This window comes from Nicotiana tabacum, chromosome 18 (genome assembly GCF_000715075.1).
Source record: "Nicotiana tabacum cultivar K326 chromosome 18, ASM71507v2, whole genome shotgun sequence".
NCBI classification, from domain to species: domain Eukaryota; kingdom Viridiplantae; phylum Streptophyta; class Magnoliopsida; order Solanales; family Solanaceae; genus Nicotiana; species Nicotiana tabacum.
This window is the reverse complement of record NC_134097.1, coordinates 605,080-621,364: the sequence shown is the minus strand read 5'-3', so window position 1 is coordinate 621,364 and position 16,285 is coordinate 605,080. Positions and strand designations below refer to the sequence as shown.

The window sequence follows — 16,285 nt, the reverse complement described above, 5'->3', positions numbered from 1 at the left end:
TTATACATATAGGATAAGCAACAAGAGTAAGCTGGAATTTGGTAGCAAACCTCCACAACGATAAATCAAAGTAAGAATTATGATATAGTATGGCTTAAAGCTAATGACGCCCAGAGGGACAGCTTGACATAATTTTATATATGCTCACAAAGTGAAGTCTAGAGATTGGCTAAAAACTGGAGGAAAGAGAAGAGAAGTGTCGCATAGGCGCACATACAAAGTTAGAATCGTAAAGGTTGCATGATAGAAGGTAGCAACAGTTACGAGATTAGAAGGATTCCGACTACAAGTCGTGGTGTGAGAAAGAGGCTTAAAGGGGGGATGCCCTGGCCTTTTAGGATTCATTCACAGAACAATCGCCTAGATAGCAAGAGGAGTACTAAACTATCCGCAAGAGCTATGGGTTATGAGAATGATAAGTGCATCCGTCAAAATTCGAGGACGAATGTTCCAAATAGGGGAATGATGTTACACCCCATGTTTTCATACGTGAAAGTATGCCATAAGTAAATTGATATAAGATCGAAAATGAGATGTTACGTCTTGCATTTTCGTACGTTGAAGTTTTGTCGTAAGTTAATCAACGTAAGCCCGGGAATGAGATTATTTTGAGGTTATAAGCATTATTCTATTTCAAATAAGGGATAAGTAAATTCGTGAAGGTGAGAGGGTAAGCAAATCAAAGAAAATGAGTTTCATCGAAACTTGGCAATTTGGGATAAAATACGGATCAAGCTATAATACCCGATATTTATGGACTAGTGACATACAAGGTACTACATGACCATGATAGTAAGATGTACAAGGTATGTTAAAAGTGAAGAGTATTTTAAGTAATTTGAGATAATTCTTAATTATGTGGGTGATTGATTAATTATTGGATAATGGGATATTACCCAATTAATTAAGGAATTATGTTGGATAAAGATTAAAGGGCATGAGGTGGAAGCCCCCCATTCAAATTAAATGACTCGTGATATAAAATGAAAGGTGGCCATCCAAGGTGTCATACAAATGACACTTACGTAAAGACTACTAAGACATTAAAAGTTTGGCATTGTGGTCTTCACTTGGTCTTAACATAATCAACAATCTTATAATCTTCTCCATACTACAAATATTCAAAAACAGACGTGACCCCAATCCAACAAAATCTCAACAAGATTTCTTGAAATAGAAGAATTCCAACTAGATTTCTTAGCACTTTAGCAATGTGAGATTTTGCGATTCTAAAGGAGTACGATGCAACATTTTCTAAGAATATCATATGGATTTTTTCCTACTCCGGGTATGTTAAGGCTATCCCTTCTTTCTTTTTGACATGATCCAAATAATACAAATGAAACGAGCAAAATAAGTAACTTTTATAAATGACTCTATTCATAGAAATACAGGGGTGTCTATATTTTTGATTCCCCATGTGAATTATTATTATATCTTCTGTTCATGGGTCTCAGAAAAATAATTATTTGATAAAGTTTAGCCGAAAGGTATATTGATTTTTATGGCATTCCGAGAAAATTTTATTAACGTATTTCTTATGCATTTCATGCATTTATACATGTACATTGACCCATGACCAGATGACGTTATATTTGCGTATATATGTATATTATATGGATATGGGATATGGGAAAAGGTGACAGCGTTATATACGCACCACCACCTGATCAGCTGGTATACGTTAATGATTTTGCCCACAGTGGCCGAGATGATATGATGGGATGCCCTCAGAGGCCTGATGATGTTATGAAACATGTACCTATGCACGACATGGCACTCATACGCATATGCATGACACTATAATTATTTCATGATTTACAGAGTTATCCAGACTTACAGGTTGAGTCATTTACTATATATTTCTTCCATGTCTACTATGTACTTATTTATGTGCCTTACATACTCGGTACATTATTCGTAGTGACGTCCATTTTGCCTGGGGACGCTGCGTTTCATGCCCGCAGGTCCTGATAGAGAGGCCGAGAGTCCTCCAAGTAGGCTATCAGCTCAGCGGAAGGTGTTGGTGCGCTCCATTTGCTCCGGAGTTGCTTATGTGGTCAGTATGATTAGGACATGTACTGATTAGTATGGCAAGGCCCTGACCTGACCTTTATGACATTTATGTACTCTTGGAGGCTTGTAGACATATGTCGTGTACGTGAAAGATTGTACGGCCTTGTCGGCCTATGTTTTGAGTTTATAAATGATCATGTTGGCCTATTAGGCCCGTATGTCACATGTATATGATGATGTAATAAGAAAGATACGTTACGTTGGTACTCGGTTGAGTAAGGTATCGGGTGTCCGTCGCGGCCCATCGGTTTGGGTCGTGACAACAAATATTAATGACTACTTCCACGGCTCGATTCTCGAATCCGTGACCTATAGGTCCACAATGTAGGTCTGTCTCTACGCTTGAATCCATAACTTATAGGACCGCAACATAGGTCCGTCTCTGGACTCGAACCCCTTACCTATAGGTCACACGAATAACTTTATCTCAGTGGCGGAGCCACCTTACAAGATGGGATGTCAAATGACACCCTTTCGCAAAAACAATATATTGTGTAGGTAGGTAATTTTTTTATATGTAGTTATACTACTATGTATTGACTCCCCTTAATTTTCTGGTATGTTTACTTTTATATATTTTGACATACCTCAATGAAATTTCTGGCTCCGCCACTGTTTATCGTTGCTCAAAAAATTCTACTTAATTAAAAAAAATGTCGTGAGTACCCACAATATACAAGATATAATTAAATTGCGGTAGTTCTCCATATTCTCTATGATATATAACATACTCACATTTAGGAATAATGCATGAACCCTTTGAAATTGCATTATCACATAAGGTCCCCTCTTCACGTGTACCATTTACAAAGCTGAACTTTTCTTCTCCCTCCCCACCTACAGCCACAACTAACAAAATCAAAACATTAATGATTTTGAAAATTACAGGAAGATGCAAAATAAGTTTTATAAATGCATGTTGCCTTTGCCATTATTTTTTTCATTCAATTAATTCACAACGATCTGAGAACCAAAGACGAAGCAGAGGAAGACAGCTACAGAACAACAGTGAAAAGGATCATAATATGGATATTGTAAGAAAAGAGGGTTTCTTGAGGCTATTTGCAATTTTATTCTTGGTTTTGACTGCTTGTTTGATGGGATTTGATTCTCAAACTAAACTCCTCTTTGATACAGTCGAAAGAAAAGCCAGCTTCAAAGATCTGAATGCCTTGTTGTGAGTTTCTATTTTTCTTTCGCCTCCATTTGTACTTCTCTTTTGTTACTTGAAATTTTTTACATCTTTTAAAAAATGTTACATTTACGTTGCCGCCGAAGGAAACGGTAAAATTATTTCTGTGGGACCTATAGGTCACGGGTTCGAGCCGTGAAAGCAACCACTAATACTTGCATTAGGATAGACTGTCTACATCATATCTTTTGGATGCAGCCCTTCTCCTGGGCTTATATGAACGTGAGATATGCTATGAGATCGAACTGACTATTTTTATATTAAAGAAAAACATTTACTTAAGTATATTGTTGCTCTAGCTCAACCTTATTTTTTCCTCAAAAGGTTATGTGCAGCATATGTATCTTATATACAGAGTATATTGTTTATTAACTCAACCTACAGATATTTGCATTAAATTAATATGGACATCAATACGTAATAGAGTATGTGGCATGGTCGGGGGTGAAGCCACCGGCATTTTGCTAAGGATTGGTGTATTGATTACCCTTCGTCCAAATATTATAAAAAATTATATTATATATATAAGTAAAAATTAATTTTAGATGTATATATCATATATTGAACATCTTTTATTGGAATTATTTTTTACTTCTTTCAATTCTAAAGATATTTGGAAAATTTTTTGGTTTCGCCATTGGATATAGTTGGAATTGACACAGAGTTTTAGAAAGTAGTGAAGATTTTGAAATATACTGTAGTCTTACACATGCCATAACATGTAGGTACAAAGTTTTAAAAGCTGTGACCTTAAATATGCCATAATATTTGAAACAAATTTCTTTATAAGGGTGAAATGAGAAGTGTAAAGTTAATTATTTTTAAATTTAATGGTGTGTCATTGTTTTTGGAATAAACTAAAAATGAAAATATGTCATATAGATTGAATAGGGTGTAGTTTATATTCTGAGGCATTATACTACATCAACTTTTCTTGTTTTCTTTTTGCTCTTTCCTACACCTAGTATATGTTAATTATATTGTAACTAAAATCAATTTTTTGTTTTATATGTAGTGTTTTGGTGTGGATTGATGCTGCAGTTGCCAGTTATAATGTACTCCAAGTGTTAAGATGTTTCCTCATTCCAACTACTTCGAAGGGAGATATTAAACAAATGTCTTACAAGAACTATTGGCTGTTTTTCTTCTTAGACCAGGTAACTCTCTAGAAACCAGATTTTCTTCAAAATAATGTTCCTTTTTTCTTAGTTAGTTTTATTTCTTTATCTTAGTTTGCTCTTCCTCCCTGTAATATTATTAAACAGAAAAAGGAGAGATTTACAAAATGGGGTTATTGAAATATTTTTCATTTCAAACAAAATAAAAAAAGGCAGCTGTTGCATAAGGTATTCAGCGTTCACGCAACGTTCGGGGAATGGTCACCCCAGGGGTATAATGTAGTCATCATACCTAATGCAAGAATTAGTGACTGCTTGAACTCGTGACCTATAAGTCACACGGAGACAACTTTACAGTTGCTCTAGAGTTCCCCTTCATTTCAAACAAAATAGAATGTCAATTTTAAAAAAAAAGTTAATTTATTCTACTGAATAGTGAATAGCACACCCTGATCTGTTTAATCTTAACAACAGATCGCTGAAAACATAAAGGAAAATGAGAGTTGGAACTAGTTAGGTGATTTAGTTCGTTGATAAGCATGTTCCACGTTGCTGCTTTAAAAGCTAAAATAGTTGAGATATTAATGTTATTTAATGCTGTAACCTAGAGCAACTAATTTCTTCTTTTTTTCTTCTTTGTCTCGTGCTTCACTGTTGGGTTTTTGATGTTCTAAAAAAACAAGAAACATTTGTTACTTTTTATTTCAATTTATCATTATTAAAGAGTTAATTAAACGAAACATTTAACAGAGAGACAAAGTCACAAGTGCTTATATGCTAAATCATGCTTAACAAGAAATATTCTTTAAGTTACAAAAATTATTGAAAATGAGTTACCAGGAGCTGGAAAATGTTATATGTCCTAAAATGGTTCTCCAATTTTTTTTCCTATTGTCTTGAAAAATTATCCACTTTTGCTTGGTGGAAAAGTACAATCAGTTTTATAATTAATACTACACACTTTATTCTTCTCAAAGGATGTTTCTTTTTCTATTGATTTTATTAATAACAAAAAAAAAGATTAATACAATGGCACATGATTCCTCAACAAATATTAGACAAGTCATATTCAATGAGACCACAAATTAATTAGAACGAATTGAAGGACGATTAACTAAAAAACTATGCTAATGTGTCGGTTTACTAGAGGTTGAAGGGCCTGTCAATTCCTTAAGCCAAAAAAGCAGTTTGCTCTTCAATTTTCTTTTGACATTTGACAGGTCACAATAATCCCCGTACTACTAAAACACGTATTTTATATTTTAAATTCTGTCATGTATAAAATAAAACATAGATTTTCCGCTTAATGCCAAACACTACATATAATTACATTTGGAAATTTTTTTTCTTACAACAAACCAAACGCCACATGAATTAATTGCATTGGATTATTTTTCTAATTCCTCTAACCAAACATAATATTAAACTATGCAAGATTATATGCGAAGATGATTTTCTCAATCCTGCAGCGAAACAACCCTTAAGTTATTATCAGTGTAAAAAATATTTACAATATCTATGTATTTTAACTTCTAATAGTAGGTTTTTTTCAAATTACTTCCCGCTATCTATAGACGGTTACATATAGTTAATCCTTAAACGACCTGATCAAAAAGACAATCGGGTGCAAAAAGTATTTCTCATTCACTCACGGCCGGGGGAAGGACCGCACATCGAAAGGTGTGATGTAGATATTCTACCCTAATGCAAGTACTAATGGCTACTTTCACGATTCGAACCCATTGTCCAGTGTAAAAAAGTTAAAGTAGTATTTTCCTAATTTGGTATGTCTATATATTTTCTCCAGGCAGCTGTGTACACAGTATTTGCAGCACAATCAGCAGCAGTTGAAGCATCAGCAATAGCATTGGCTGGAGTGAGAAGTTTGCAATGGATGAAACTTTGCAATAGATTCACAAGGTTCTGTATCCAAATTGGAGGTGCTTTATTATGTGGCTATGCTGCTATCCTTCTATTGGTTGTGGTCTCCTCACTTTCTGCCTTTCAATTATTCAGACTCTACTCACCTAAGAAGTTCCTTCAACTTAAAGGCAAATTAAATGATGATCACCTGCTTTCTATGTAAATTTATTAATTACGGAGTGCACTATGTAAACTTATACAGTTATACCTCAGTCAGAAATATTTATTTTCATGTACGCACAATTATATTTATCTTGTACGAGTAATTGACTACTAAGGGAAGATAGCAAAATAATTAAAGAAAGAGAGAGTTAATATTGTGAAAAGAATTGATCATACAGTTCTGTTCAATTGGTACTGTAGAAAGAATAGATGTGGGGTCCAGTAGTTAAATTAATACACTGTAATTTTTAGTGTTAGTTCAGTTAGTTAGTTAGTTGATTGGTTGTTATAAATAGTGTAAGTAGTTAGACGTGCATAGTACTCTTCCAATATAGTTGGCATTTTTAATACACAGAAATGGAATTTTTTCTCCACCGACTCTTTTCTCTCTTCTGTCATGGCTGAGCTCTTCAACATGGTATCAGAGCTCCCAGGCGAGATCGATTAACTCATCAACATCTGTGATGACTCAAAAGGTCAACTTATGTTTTAGAACTCGAATCTGCGCTCTTAAGCCTTAAAAATCTCATTTTTACCCTCCTCGATTTGTGTGCGCAGCCCGGGCAGGTTTCCGAAAAGCTTTTATGTTGAAAACTAATGAAAATAAGAATTTTTGCCTTAAAAGTTAATTTTAGCTGACTTCGGTCAATATTTTTGGTAAATAGGCCCAGATCCGTGTTTAGACGGTCCCGGTGGGTCTGTATCGAATTATGGGACCTGGGCGTATGCCCGCAATCGAATTCGGAGGTCCCTAACTCAAGTTATGAAATTTTGATGAAAATTAAAAGTCTGAAAATTAATTATTTTTAAGAATTGATTGATGTTTGACATTGTTAGTACCGTGTCCGTATTTTAGTTTCGGAGCCCGATACAGGTTCATTATGATATTTAAGACCTGTCTGAGAAATTTGGTGAGAAACGGAGTTAATTTGACGTGATTCGGACCTTCGGTTGAGAAAATAGTAATTTTTAAGTGTTCTTGAGAATTTCATTCGATTTGGTGCTAAATTCGTAGTTGTAGGTGTTATTTTAGCGATTTGATCGCGCGAGCAAGTTCGTATGATGGTTTTAGACTTGTGTGCATGTTTGGTTTGGAGCCCCGAGGGCTCGGGTGATTTTCGAATAGGCCACGGGATATTTTGGACTTTGAAAATCTGGTTTTTCTGTCGAGTCTGTGTTCTGGCATGTCCTTCTTCGCGTTCGCGAAGGCACTCTCGCGAACGCGAAGAGTAAACTGGGTAGCTGAAATTTTCTTCTTCGCAAATGCGAAGGTCAGGTCGCGAACGCGACCGGTTCAACGCGAACGCGAAGCATGTGGGGACCTGGGGAGGGGTTGGTCGTTCCTTCATCGCGAACGCAAGCCATGCCTCGCGAACGCGAAGGCCAGGGGGGAGTAATCATCGCGAACGCAAGCTATGCCTCGCGAACGCGAAGGCTTGGCAGCCGGTACCCTTCGCGAATGCGACAGTGCTCTCGCGAACGCGATGAACACTGTCGCCCAGCACTTAACAGAATCCAAAACGTGATTTTAGCCAAAAATTTATTTTTCTCAAAAACCAAATGGTGAGAGGCGATTTTTCAAGAGCCATTTCTTTCCCAAATTTTTGGTAAGTGATTCTAAACCATTTTCTTTCAATTATTCATTACATTTTATGAATTATCAACCTAAAATCTAGAGTTTTCATGGTAGAATTAGGGGTTAGGGTAGAAACTAGGGATTTCAGAAATTTGAGGATTTAGACCCCAATTTGAGGTCGAAATCCAAAACTAATTACATATTCGGGCTCGGGGGTGAATGGGTAAAAGGATTTTGGTCCGAACCTTGGGTTTTGACCAAGCGGGCCCGGGGTCGATTTTTTGACTTTTTAGAGGAAAATTTGGAAAATTTAATTTATGAAATATAATTGATTCCTTTAGCAATATTGATATTATTGAGTCATTTTGAATAGATACAAGTGGTTTGGAGGTGAATTCCAAAGGAAAAGCTGTGATTGAGAATTAAGTGGCCTTCGGAGCGAGGTAAGTATTGTGTCTAACTTTGGCTTGAGGGAATAGGTATTGTGTGGGTATTGGCTTGAGTCTGGAGGATCAGTACGGAGACGTCTGTGCTTATCTTCCAGAGGCTATGAAGTTTAGGAACAAGTTTCACTTCTTTTCTTCTCTGTCATGCGATTTTGCTTTCTCAATGCTGATTGAACTCTTCTACTCTTATTCTCTCGCAGATGGCGAGAATACGTACCGCTTCCTCAGCTGAGCAGCAGCCAGAGCCTCCAGTGACAGCTCCTACACGGGGCAGAGGTTGAGGCCGAGGCCGTGCCAGAGGCCGAGAAAGGGGCAGGGCTCAGCCTAGGGCCCCAGCAGCAGCCCCAGCAGTGGAGCCTCAGATAGAGCTTGACGAGGAGGTTCCAACCCAGACTGTTCCTGCCGAACCAGCTCAGGTTCCGGAGGGGTTCATTGCCACCCCAGTACTTCAGGACGCTTTGGTCTGTTTGATGGGCCTTACGGAGAGTGTGGCCCAAACTGGCGCATTTCCCATGGCACCAGCAGTCTCTCAGGCTGGAGGAGGAGCCCAGACTCCTACCACTCCCGCTCTAGCAGCTTAGCCAAACGGATTAGTTCAGCCGGTTATTGCGGCAGAGGTCGTAGATGGGCCAGCTATGTCTTCTGAGGCCTTATGGAGATTAGACAGGTTTATCAAGCTCTTTCCTGTTCACTTCAGCGGTGCTCCTTCAGAGGATCCCCAGGAGTATCTTGACAGCTGTCACGAGGTTTTACGGAACATGGGTATAGTGGAGACCAATGGGGTTGATTTTGCTGCATTTCAGATGGCTGGTTCCGCCGAGAAATGGCGGAGAGATTTCTTGTTGACCAAACCAGCTGGGTCGCCTGCTATTACTTGGGACCAGTTCTCTCAGCTCTTCATAGAGAAGTTTCTTTCTATCACATTGAGAGAGGAGCGTCGCCGTCAGTTCGAGCGTCTACAGCAGGGCAGTATGAATGTTACTCAGTATGAGACTCGAATTGTGGATTTGGCCCATCATGCTATTCTCCTGCTTCCCACCGAGAGAGAGAGAGAGAGGGTGGGGAGGTTTATTGATGGACTTGATCAGCCTATCAGATTGCAGATGGCTAAGGAGACTAGGAGTGAAATTTCTTTTCAGGCGGCTGCTAATGTCTCCAGACGAGTCGAATTAGTTCTTACTCAGGGTGGTTAGGGGTCTGACAAGAGACCTCGTCATTCCGGTAAGTTCAGTGGTGCCTCATCTAGAGGCAGGAGTACTTTTGGTAGAGGCCATCCTCCTAGGCCATTTCATTCAGCGCTCCAGGCATCCCACGGTGTCTTGGATGGTCGTGGCCCTCAGATGCATTATTCCGACCAGCTAGCCTACGGTGTACCACCAGCTCCTATTAGTGCACCTCCACTCTAGAGTCATCAGGGTGGTTATTCAGGTCGACAGGGTCAGTTTCAGGGTCAGCAGTCAAAGCAGCCGAAGTTATGTTATACTTGTGGTGATCCGAGGCACATTGCTTAGATTTTGCCCTCGGGCAACGGGCAGCTCACAGTATCAGAGTTCTCGTGCCATGGTTTCGGCACCAGTTGCTGCACCACCTGCTCAGCCAGCCAGAGGCAGGGGTCAGGGAGCCAGAGGTAGGGGCCATACTGTTAGAGGCGGAGGTCAGGCCGTTAGAGGTGGAGACCAGCTAGCTAGAGGTCGTCCCAGGGACGTAGTTCAGGGTGGTAAGGCCCAGCCCCTGTGTTATACTTTCCCAGCCAGGCCTGCGGCTGAGTCATCTGACGTTGTTATCACAGGTACTGTTTCAGTTTGCAGTAGAGATGCTTTAGTTCTATTTGATCCGGGATCTACTTACTCCTATGTGTCATCCTATTTTTCCTCCTATTTGGTTGTACCTCGTGATTCTTTGATTGCTCCTGTGTATGTGTCCACGCCAGTGGGAGATGCTATTATTGTAGAACGTATTTATCGTTCGTGTGTAGTCACCCTTGGGAGTCTGGAGACTCGTGTAGATCTTCTACTTCTCGACATGGTTGATTTTGATGTCATACTGGGTATGGATTGGTTGTCACCTTATCATGCTATATTAGATTATCACGCCAAGACAATGACCTTAACCTTGCAAGGGTTTCCTCGATTAGAGTAGAGAGAAAATCTTGGCCATTCTGCCGGCAGGGTTATCTCTTATGTGAAGGTTCGGCATATGGTCGAGAAGGGATGTTCAGCTTATTTGGCTTATGTTCGCGATTATAATGCGGAGGTTCCTTCCATATATTCGGTACCGGTTGTTCGTGAGTTTCCAGATGTGTTTCCTGCAAACCTGCCAGGGATGCCACCCGACAGGGATATTGATTTCTACATTGATTTGGCTCTGGGCACTTAGCCTATTTCCATTCCGCCATACCGCATGGCCCTGCCAGAGTTGAAAGAATTGAAGGAGCAGTTGTAAGATTTGCTTGATAAGGGCTTCATTAGACCTAGTGTCTCGCCCTGGGGTACATACGTGTTATTTGTGAAGAAGAAAGATGGATCAATGAGGATGTGTATAGATTATCGGCAGTTGAACAAAGTCACCATCAAGAACAAGTATCCATTGCCGAGGATTCATGATTTATTTGATCAGCTTCAGGGTGCCAAGGTATTTTCAAAGATTGATTTGAGATCTGGCTACCATCAGTTGAGGATTAGGGCATCCGATGTTCCTAAGACAACTTTTCAGACTCGGTATGGGCATTATGAGTTTCTAGTGATGTCATTTGGGCTGACAAATGCCCCAGCAGCATTCATGGATTTGATGAACCGGGTGTTCAAACCCTACTTGGATTCCTTTGTGGTTGTGTTTATTGATGATATCTTGATCTACTCCCACAGTCGAGAGGAGCATGAGCAGCACCTTCGGATCATTCTTCAGACTCTGAAAGACAGCCAGTTATATGCTAAGTTCTCAAAATGCGAGTTTTGGTTGAGTTCAGTTGCTTTCTTGGGTCACGTTGTATCAGCAGAGGGTATTGAGGTGGATCCTAAGAAGATTGAGGCAGTCCAGAATTGGCCTAGACCCACATCAGCTACAGAGATCCGTAGTTTCCTGGGTTTGGCGGGCTATTACCGTCGATTTGTGGAGGGGTTTTCATCCATAGCATCCCCGTTGACCAGATTGACCCAGAAGGGTGCCCCGTTCAGGTGGTCAGACGAGTGTGAAGCGAGCTTTCAGAAGCTCAAGACAGCTTTGACTACGGCACCGGTATTGGTGTTACCCACAGGTTCAGGATCTTATACAGTATACTGTGACGCATCTCGTATTGGTCTGGGAGCAGTATTGATGCAGGGTGGCAAGGTTATTGCATATGCTTCACGGCAGCTGAAGGTTCACGAGAAGAATTACCTTGTTCATGATCTAGAACCGGCAGTCATTATTCACGCGCTGAATATTTGGAGGCACTATCTTTACGGCATGCCATGTGAGGTATTCACTGATCATCGGAGCTTGTAGTATTTGTTCAAGCAGAAGGAACTCAATTTGAGGCAGAGAAGGTGGTTGGAGCTATTGAAAGACTATGAATCACCATATTGTATCATCCCGGGAAGGCCAATATGGTGGCCGATGCTTTGAGTAGAAAATCAGCTAGTATGGGTAGCCTCTTATATATTCCAATGGGTAAGAGACCACTTGCAATTGGATGTTCAGGCCTTGGCCAACCAGTTCGTGAGGTTGGATGTTTCTGAGCCCATCCGTGTTCTAGCTTGTACAGTTACTCGGTCTTCTTTGTTTAAGCGCATCAGAGATCGGCAGGATGACGATCCTTATTTACTTGTCCTTAGAGACACAGTGCGGCACGGTGGTGCCAAGCAGGTTACTGTTGGAGATGACGGAGTTTTAAGGATGAAGGGTCGTATCTGTGTGCCTAATGTGGATGGACTTCATGAGTTGATCCTTGAGGAGTCCCACAGTTCCCGGTATTCTATTCATCCGGGCGCCGCCAAGATATATCGGACTTGAGGCAATATTATTGGTGGAGGCGAATGAAGAAGGACATAGTTGCCTATGTAGCTCGGTGCCTAAATTGCCAGCAGGTAAAGTGTGAGCATCAGAGACCTGATGGTTTACTTCAGAGGTTAGATATTCCTGAGTGGAAGTGGGAGTGTATCACTATGGATTTTATTGTTGGACTCCCACGAACTCAGAGGAAGTTCGATGCAGTTTGGGTTATTATGGACAGGCTGACTAAGTCAGCGCATTTCATTCCTGTGGCAGTTACATATTCCTCGGAGCGGTTAGTAGAGATTTATATTCGGGAGATCATCTGTCTTCACGGTGTGCCCGTGTCTATCATTTCTGATCGAGGTACGCAGTTTACCTCGCACTTTTGGAGGGCAGTATAGCGTGAGTTGGGTACATGGGTTGAGTTGAGCACAGCATTCCATCCTCAGACGGACGGGCAGTCCGAGTGTACTATTCAGATCTTGGAGGATATGTTCCGCGCTTGTGTTATAGACTTCGGAGGATCGTTGGATCAGTTCTTACCCCTTGCAGAGTTCGCCTACAACAATAGCTACCAGTCGAGCATTCAGATGGCTCCCTATGAGGCGTTATATGGTAGGCGGTGTCGGTCGCCAGTTGGGTGGTTCGAGCCAGGAGAGGCTCGATTGTTAGGCACAGACTTAGTACAGGATGCCTTGGATAAGGTCAAGATTATTCAGGATCGACTTCGCACAGCTCAGTCCAGACAGAAGAGTTATGCCGACCGTAGAGTTTGTGATGTTGCTTTCATGGTCGGAGAGAAAGTGTTACTTCGGGTATCACCCATGAAGGGTGTAATGAGGTTCGAAAAGAAGGGCAAGTTGAGCCCTAGCTATATCGAACCTTTTAAGATTCTGGAGAGAGTGGGAGAGGTGGCTTACAGGCTTGCGTTGCCACCTAGTTTAGTAGTTGTTCATCTGGTATTCCATGTGTCCATGCTTCGAAAGTATCACGGCGATCCGTCCCATGTGTTAGATTTCAGCTTTGTCCAGTTGGACAAAGATTTGACTTACGAGGAGGAACCGGTGGCAATTCTAGCCCGGCAAGTTCGCCAGTTGAGATCAAAGAGTTACCCTTCAGTTCGAGTGCAGTGGAGAGGTCAGCCTATTGAGGCAGCTACTTGGGAGTCCGAGTCCGATATGCGGAGTAGATATCCTCACCTTTTCACCAGCCCAGGTACTTTTCTATGTCCGTTCGAGGACGAACGGTTGTTTTAGAAGTGGAGATTGTGATGACCCCAAAGGTCATCTTATGTTTTAGAACTCGAATATGCGCTCTTAAGCCTTAAAATCTCATTTTTACCCTCTTCGATTTGTGTGCGCAGTCCGGATAGGTTTCCGGAAGGCTTTTATGTTGAAAACTAATGAAAATAAGAAATTTTACCTTAAAAGTTAATTTTTAGTTGACTTCGGTCAATATTTTTGGTAAACGGGCCCGGATCCATATTTTGACGGTCTCGGTGGGTCCGTATCAAATTATGGGACCTGGGCGTATGCCCGGAATCGAATTCGGAAGTCCCTAGCTCAAGTTATGAATTTCTGATGAAAATTAAAAGTTTGGAAATTAATTATTTTTAAGAATTGATTGATGTTTGGCATTGTTAGTACCGGGTTCGTATTTTGGTTCCGGAGCCCGGTATAGGTTCATTATGATATTTAAGACATGTCTGAGAAATTTGGTAAGAAACGGAGTTGATTTGACGTGATTCGGACCTTCGGTTGAGAAAATAGTAATTTTAAAGTGTTCTTGAGAATTTCATTCGATTTGGTGCTAAATTCGTAGTTCTAGGTGTTATTTTGGCAATTTGATAGCGCGAGCAAGTTCGTATGATATTTTTAGACTTGTGTGCATATTTGGTTTGGAGCCCCGAGGGCTCGGGTGAGTTTCGGATAGGTCGCGGGATGTTTTGGACTTTGGAAATCTGGTTTTTCTGCAGAGTCTGTGTTCTGGCATGTCCTTCTTCGCGTTCGCGAAGGCACTCTCGCGAACGCGATGAGTAAACTGGGCAGCTGAAGTTTTCTTCTTCACGAACGCGAAGTCCAGGTCACGAACGCGAAGTGATGGGGGACTTACCCTTCGCGAACGCGACCAGCTCAACGCGAACGCGAAGCATATGGGGACCTGGGGAGGGGTTGGTCGTTACCTTCATCGCGAACGCGAGCCATGCCTCGCGAACGCGAAGGCCAGGGGGAGTAATCATCGTGAATGCGAGCTGGGTCTCGCGAACAAGTACCCTTCGCGAATGCGACAGTGCTCTCGCGAACGCGATGAATACTGTTGCCCAGCACTTAACAAAATCCAAAACGTGATTTTAGCCAAAAATTTATTTTTCTCAAAAACCAAACGGTGAGCGGCAATTTTTCAAGAGCCATTTCTTCCCCAAATTGTTGGTAAGTGATTCTAAACCATTTTCTTTCAATTACCCATTATATTTTATGAATTATCAACCTAAAATCTAGAGTTTTCATGGTAGAATTAGGGGTTAGGGTAGAAACTAGGGATTTCGGAAATTTGAGGATTTAGAACCCAATTTGAGGTCGAAATCCAAAACTAATTACATATTTGGGCTCGGGGGTGAATGGGTAAAAGAATTTTGGTCCGAACCTTGGATTTTGACCAAGCGAGCCCGGGGTCGATTTTTCGATTTTTTGGAGGAAAATTTGGGAAATTTAATTTATAAAATATAATTTATTCCTTTAGCAATATTGATATTATTGAGTCATTTTGACTAGATACGAGTGGTTTGGAGGTGAATTCCAAAGGAAAAGCTGTGATTGAGAATTAAGTGGCCTTCAGAGCGCGGTAAGTATTGTGTCTAACTTTGGCTTGAGAGAATAGGTATTGTGTGGGTATTTGCTACGTGTTTTGTTGTTGAATACGACGTATAGTTGAGGTGACGAGCATCTATACGTTGTGGTCGAGTCATAGCATGCGAGTGAAATTCCATTTCTTGCAAATTGTAGTCTTAAATCTTGTTACCTATGCTTATTATTGTTGTTAAAATATTGGGGGACTTGTATCCGGTTCCACCAAAGTCGATAAAATTATAAATATTGATTCGAGGTTGAGATGTTATATTGTGAAAGTAATCATTAATGAAATATTGATTTCTTGTGAAACTTCTCTCTATCCGTTATTATTGATTCTGTGAATGGTGAAGAAGAGTGTAAAGCACGAAGGGTGATGCCGTGCATGATTTATTTATATTGTGAGGAAGAGTGTAAAGCACGAAGGGTGATATCGTGCATAAATTATTTATATTGTGAGGAAGAGAGTAAAATCACGAAGGGTGATGCCGTGCAGTCTTATTTGTTATTTGGTAAGGTTGAGAGTAAAAGAACGAAGGGTGATGCCGTGCAGTTTTCCTTTGCTGTTTTAATTGCTCAATTCGTTTAAGGATTTTCTGTTTAATTCTGTCTTTTCATTATTCTCACTCTTCATGTTGTATTCCCCCACTGTATGCCCCATTCTCATTATTTTTGCGTTATTGCTTTATTTACTGTTGTTGCCACTAGCATGATTATACTGTTCAGGTTATATGTGGGTGTCTTGTCCTAGACTCGTCACTACTTCGCCGAGATTAGGTTCGATATTACCAGTACATGGGGTCGGTTGTACTGATGTTGCACTCTGCACTTTCTGTGCAGATTTTGATACCGGCTCAGGTTGATCGAGATTTGCTATTGGTCCGCTGTCCGGAGACTCAAGGTAGATCTGTCGGCGTTCACAGACCTTGAAGTCCCCGTCTATCTTTTATGTCCTACTATTTTCTTTCATTCAG

General features: G+C 40.7%; 1 protein-coding gene across 1 annotated transcript; it reads left to right on the top strand.

Annotated features, from left to right (window-relative positions):
- Positions 1–2,876: 2,876 nt before the first annotated feature.
- Positions 2,877–6,629, top strand: LOC107780013 (CASP-like protein 2C1). The gene is made up of 3 exons (XM_016600519.2): positions 2,877–3,253; positions 4,284–4,425; positions 6,194–6,629. The coding sequence occupies exons 1-3, from the start codon at positions 2,946–2,948 to the stop codon at positions 6,470–6,472; spliced, it is 729 nt and encodes a 242-aa protein (XP_016456005.1). The 5' UTR covers positions 2,877–2,945; the 3' UTR covers positions 6,473–6,629.
- Positions 6,630–16,285: the final 9,656 nt, after the last annotated feature.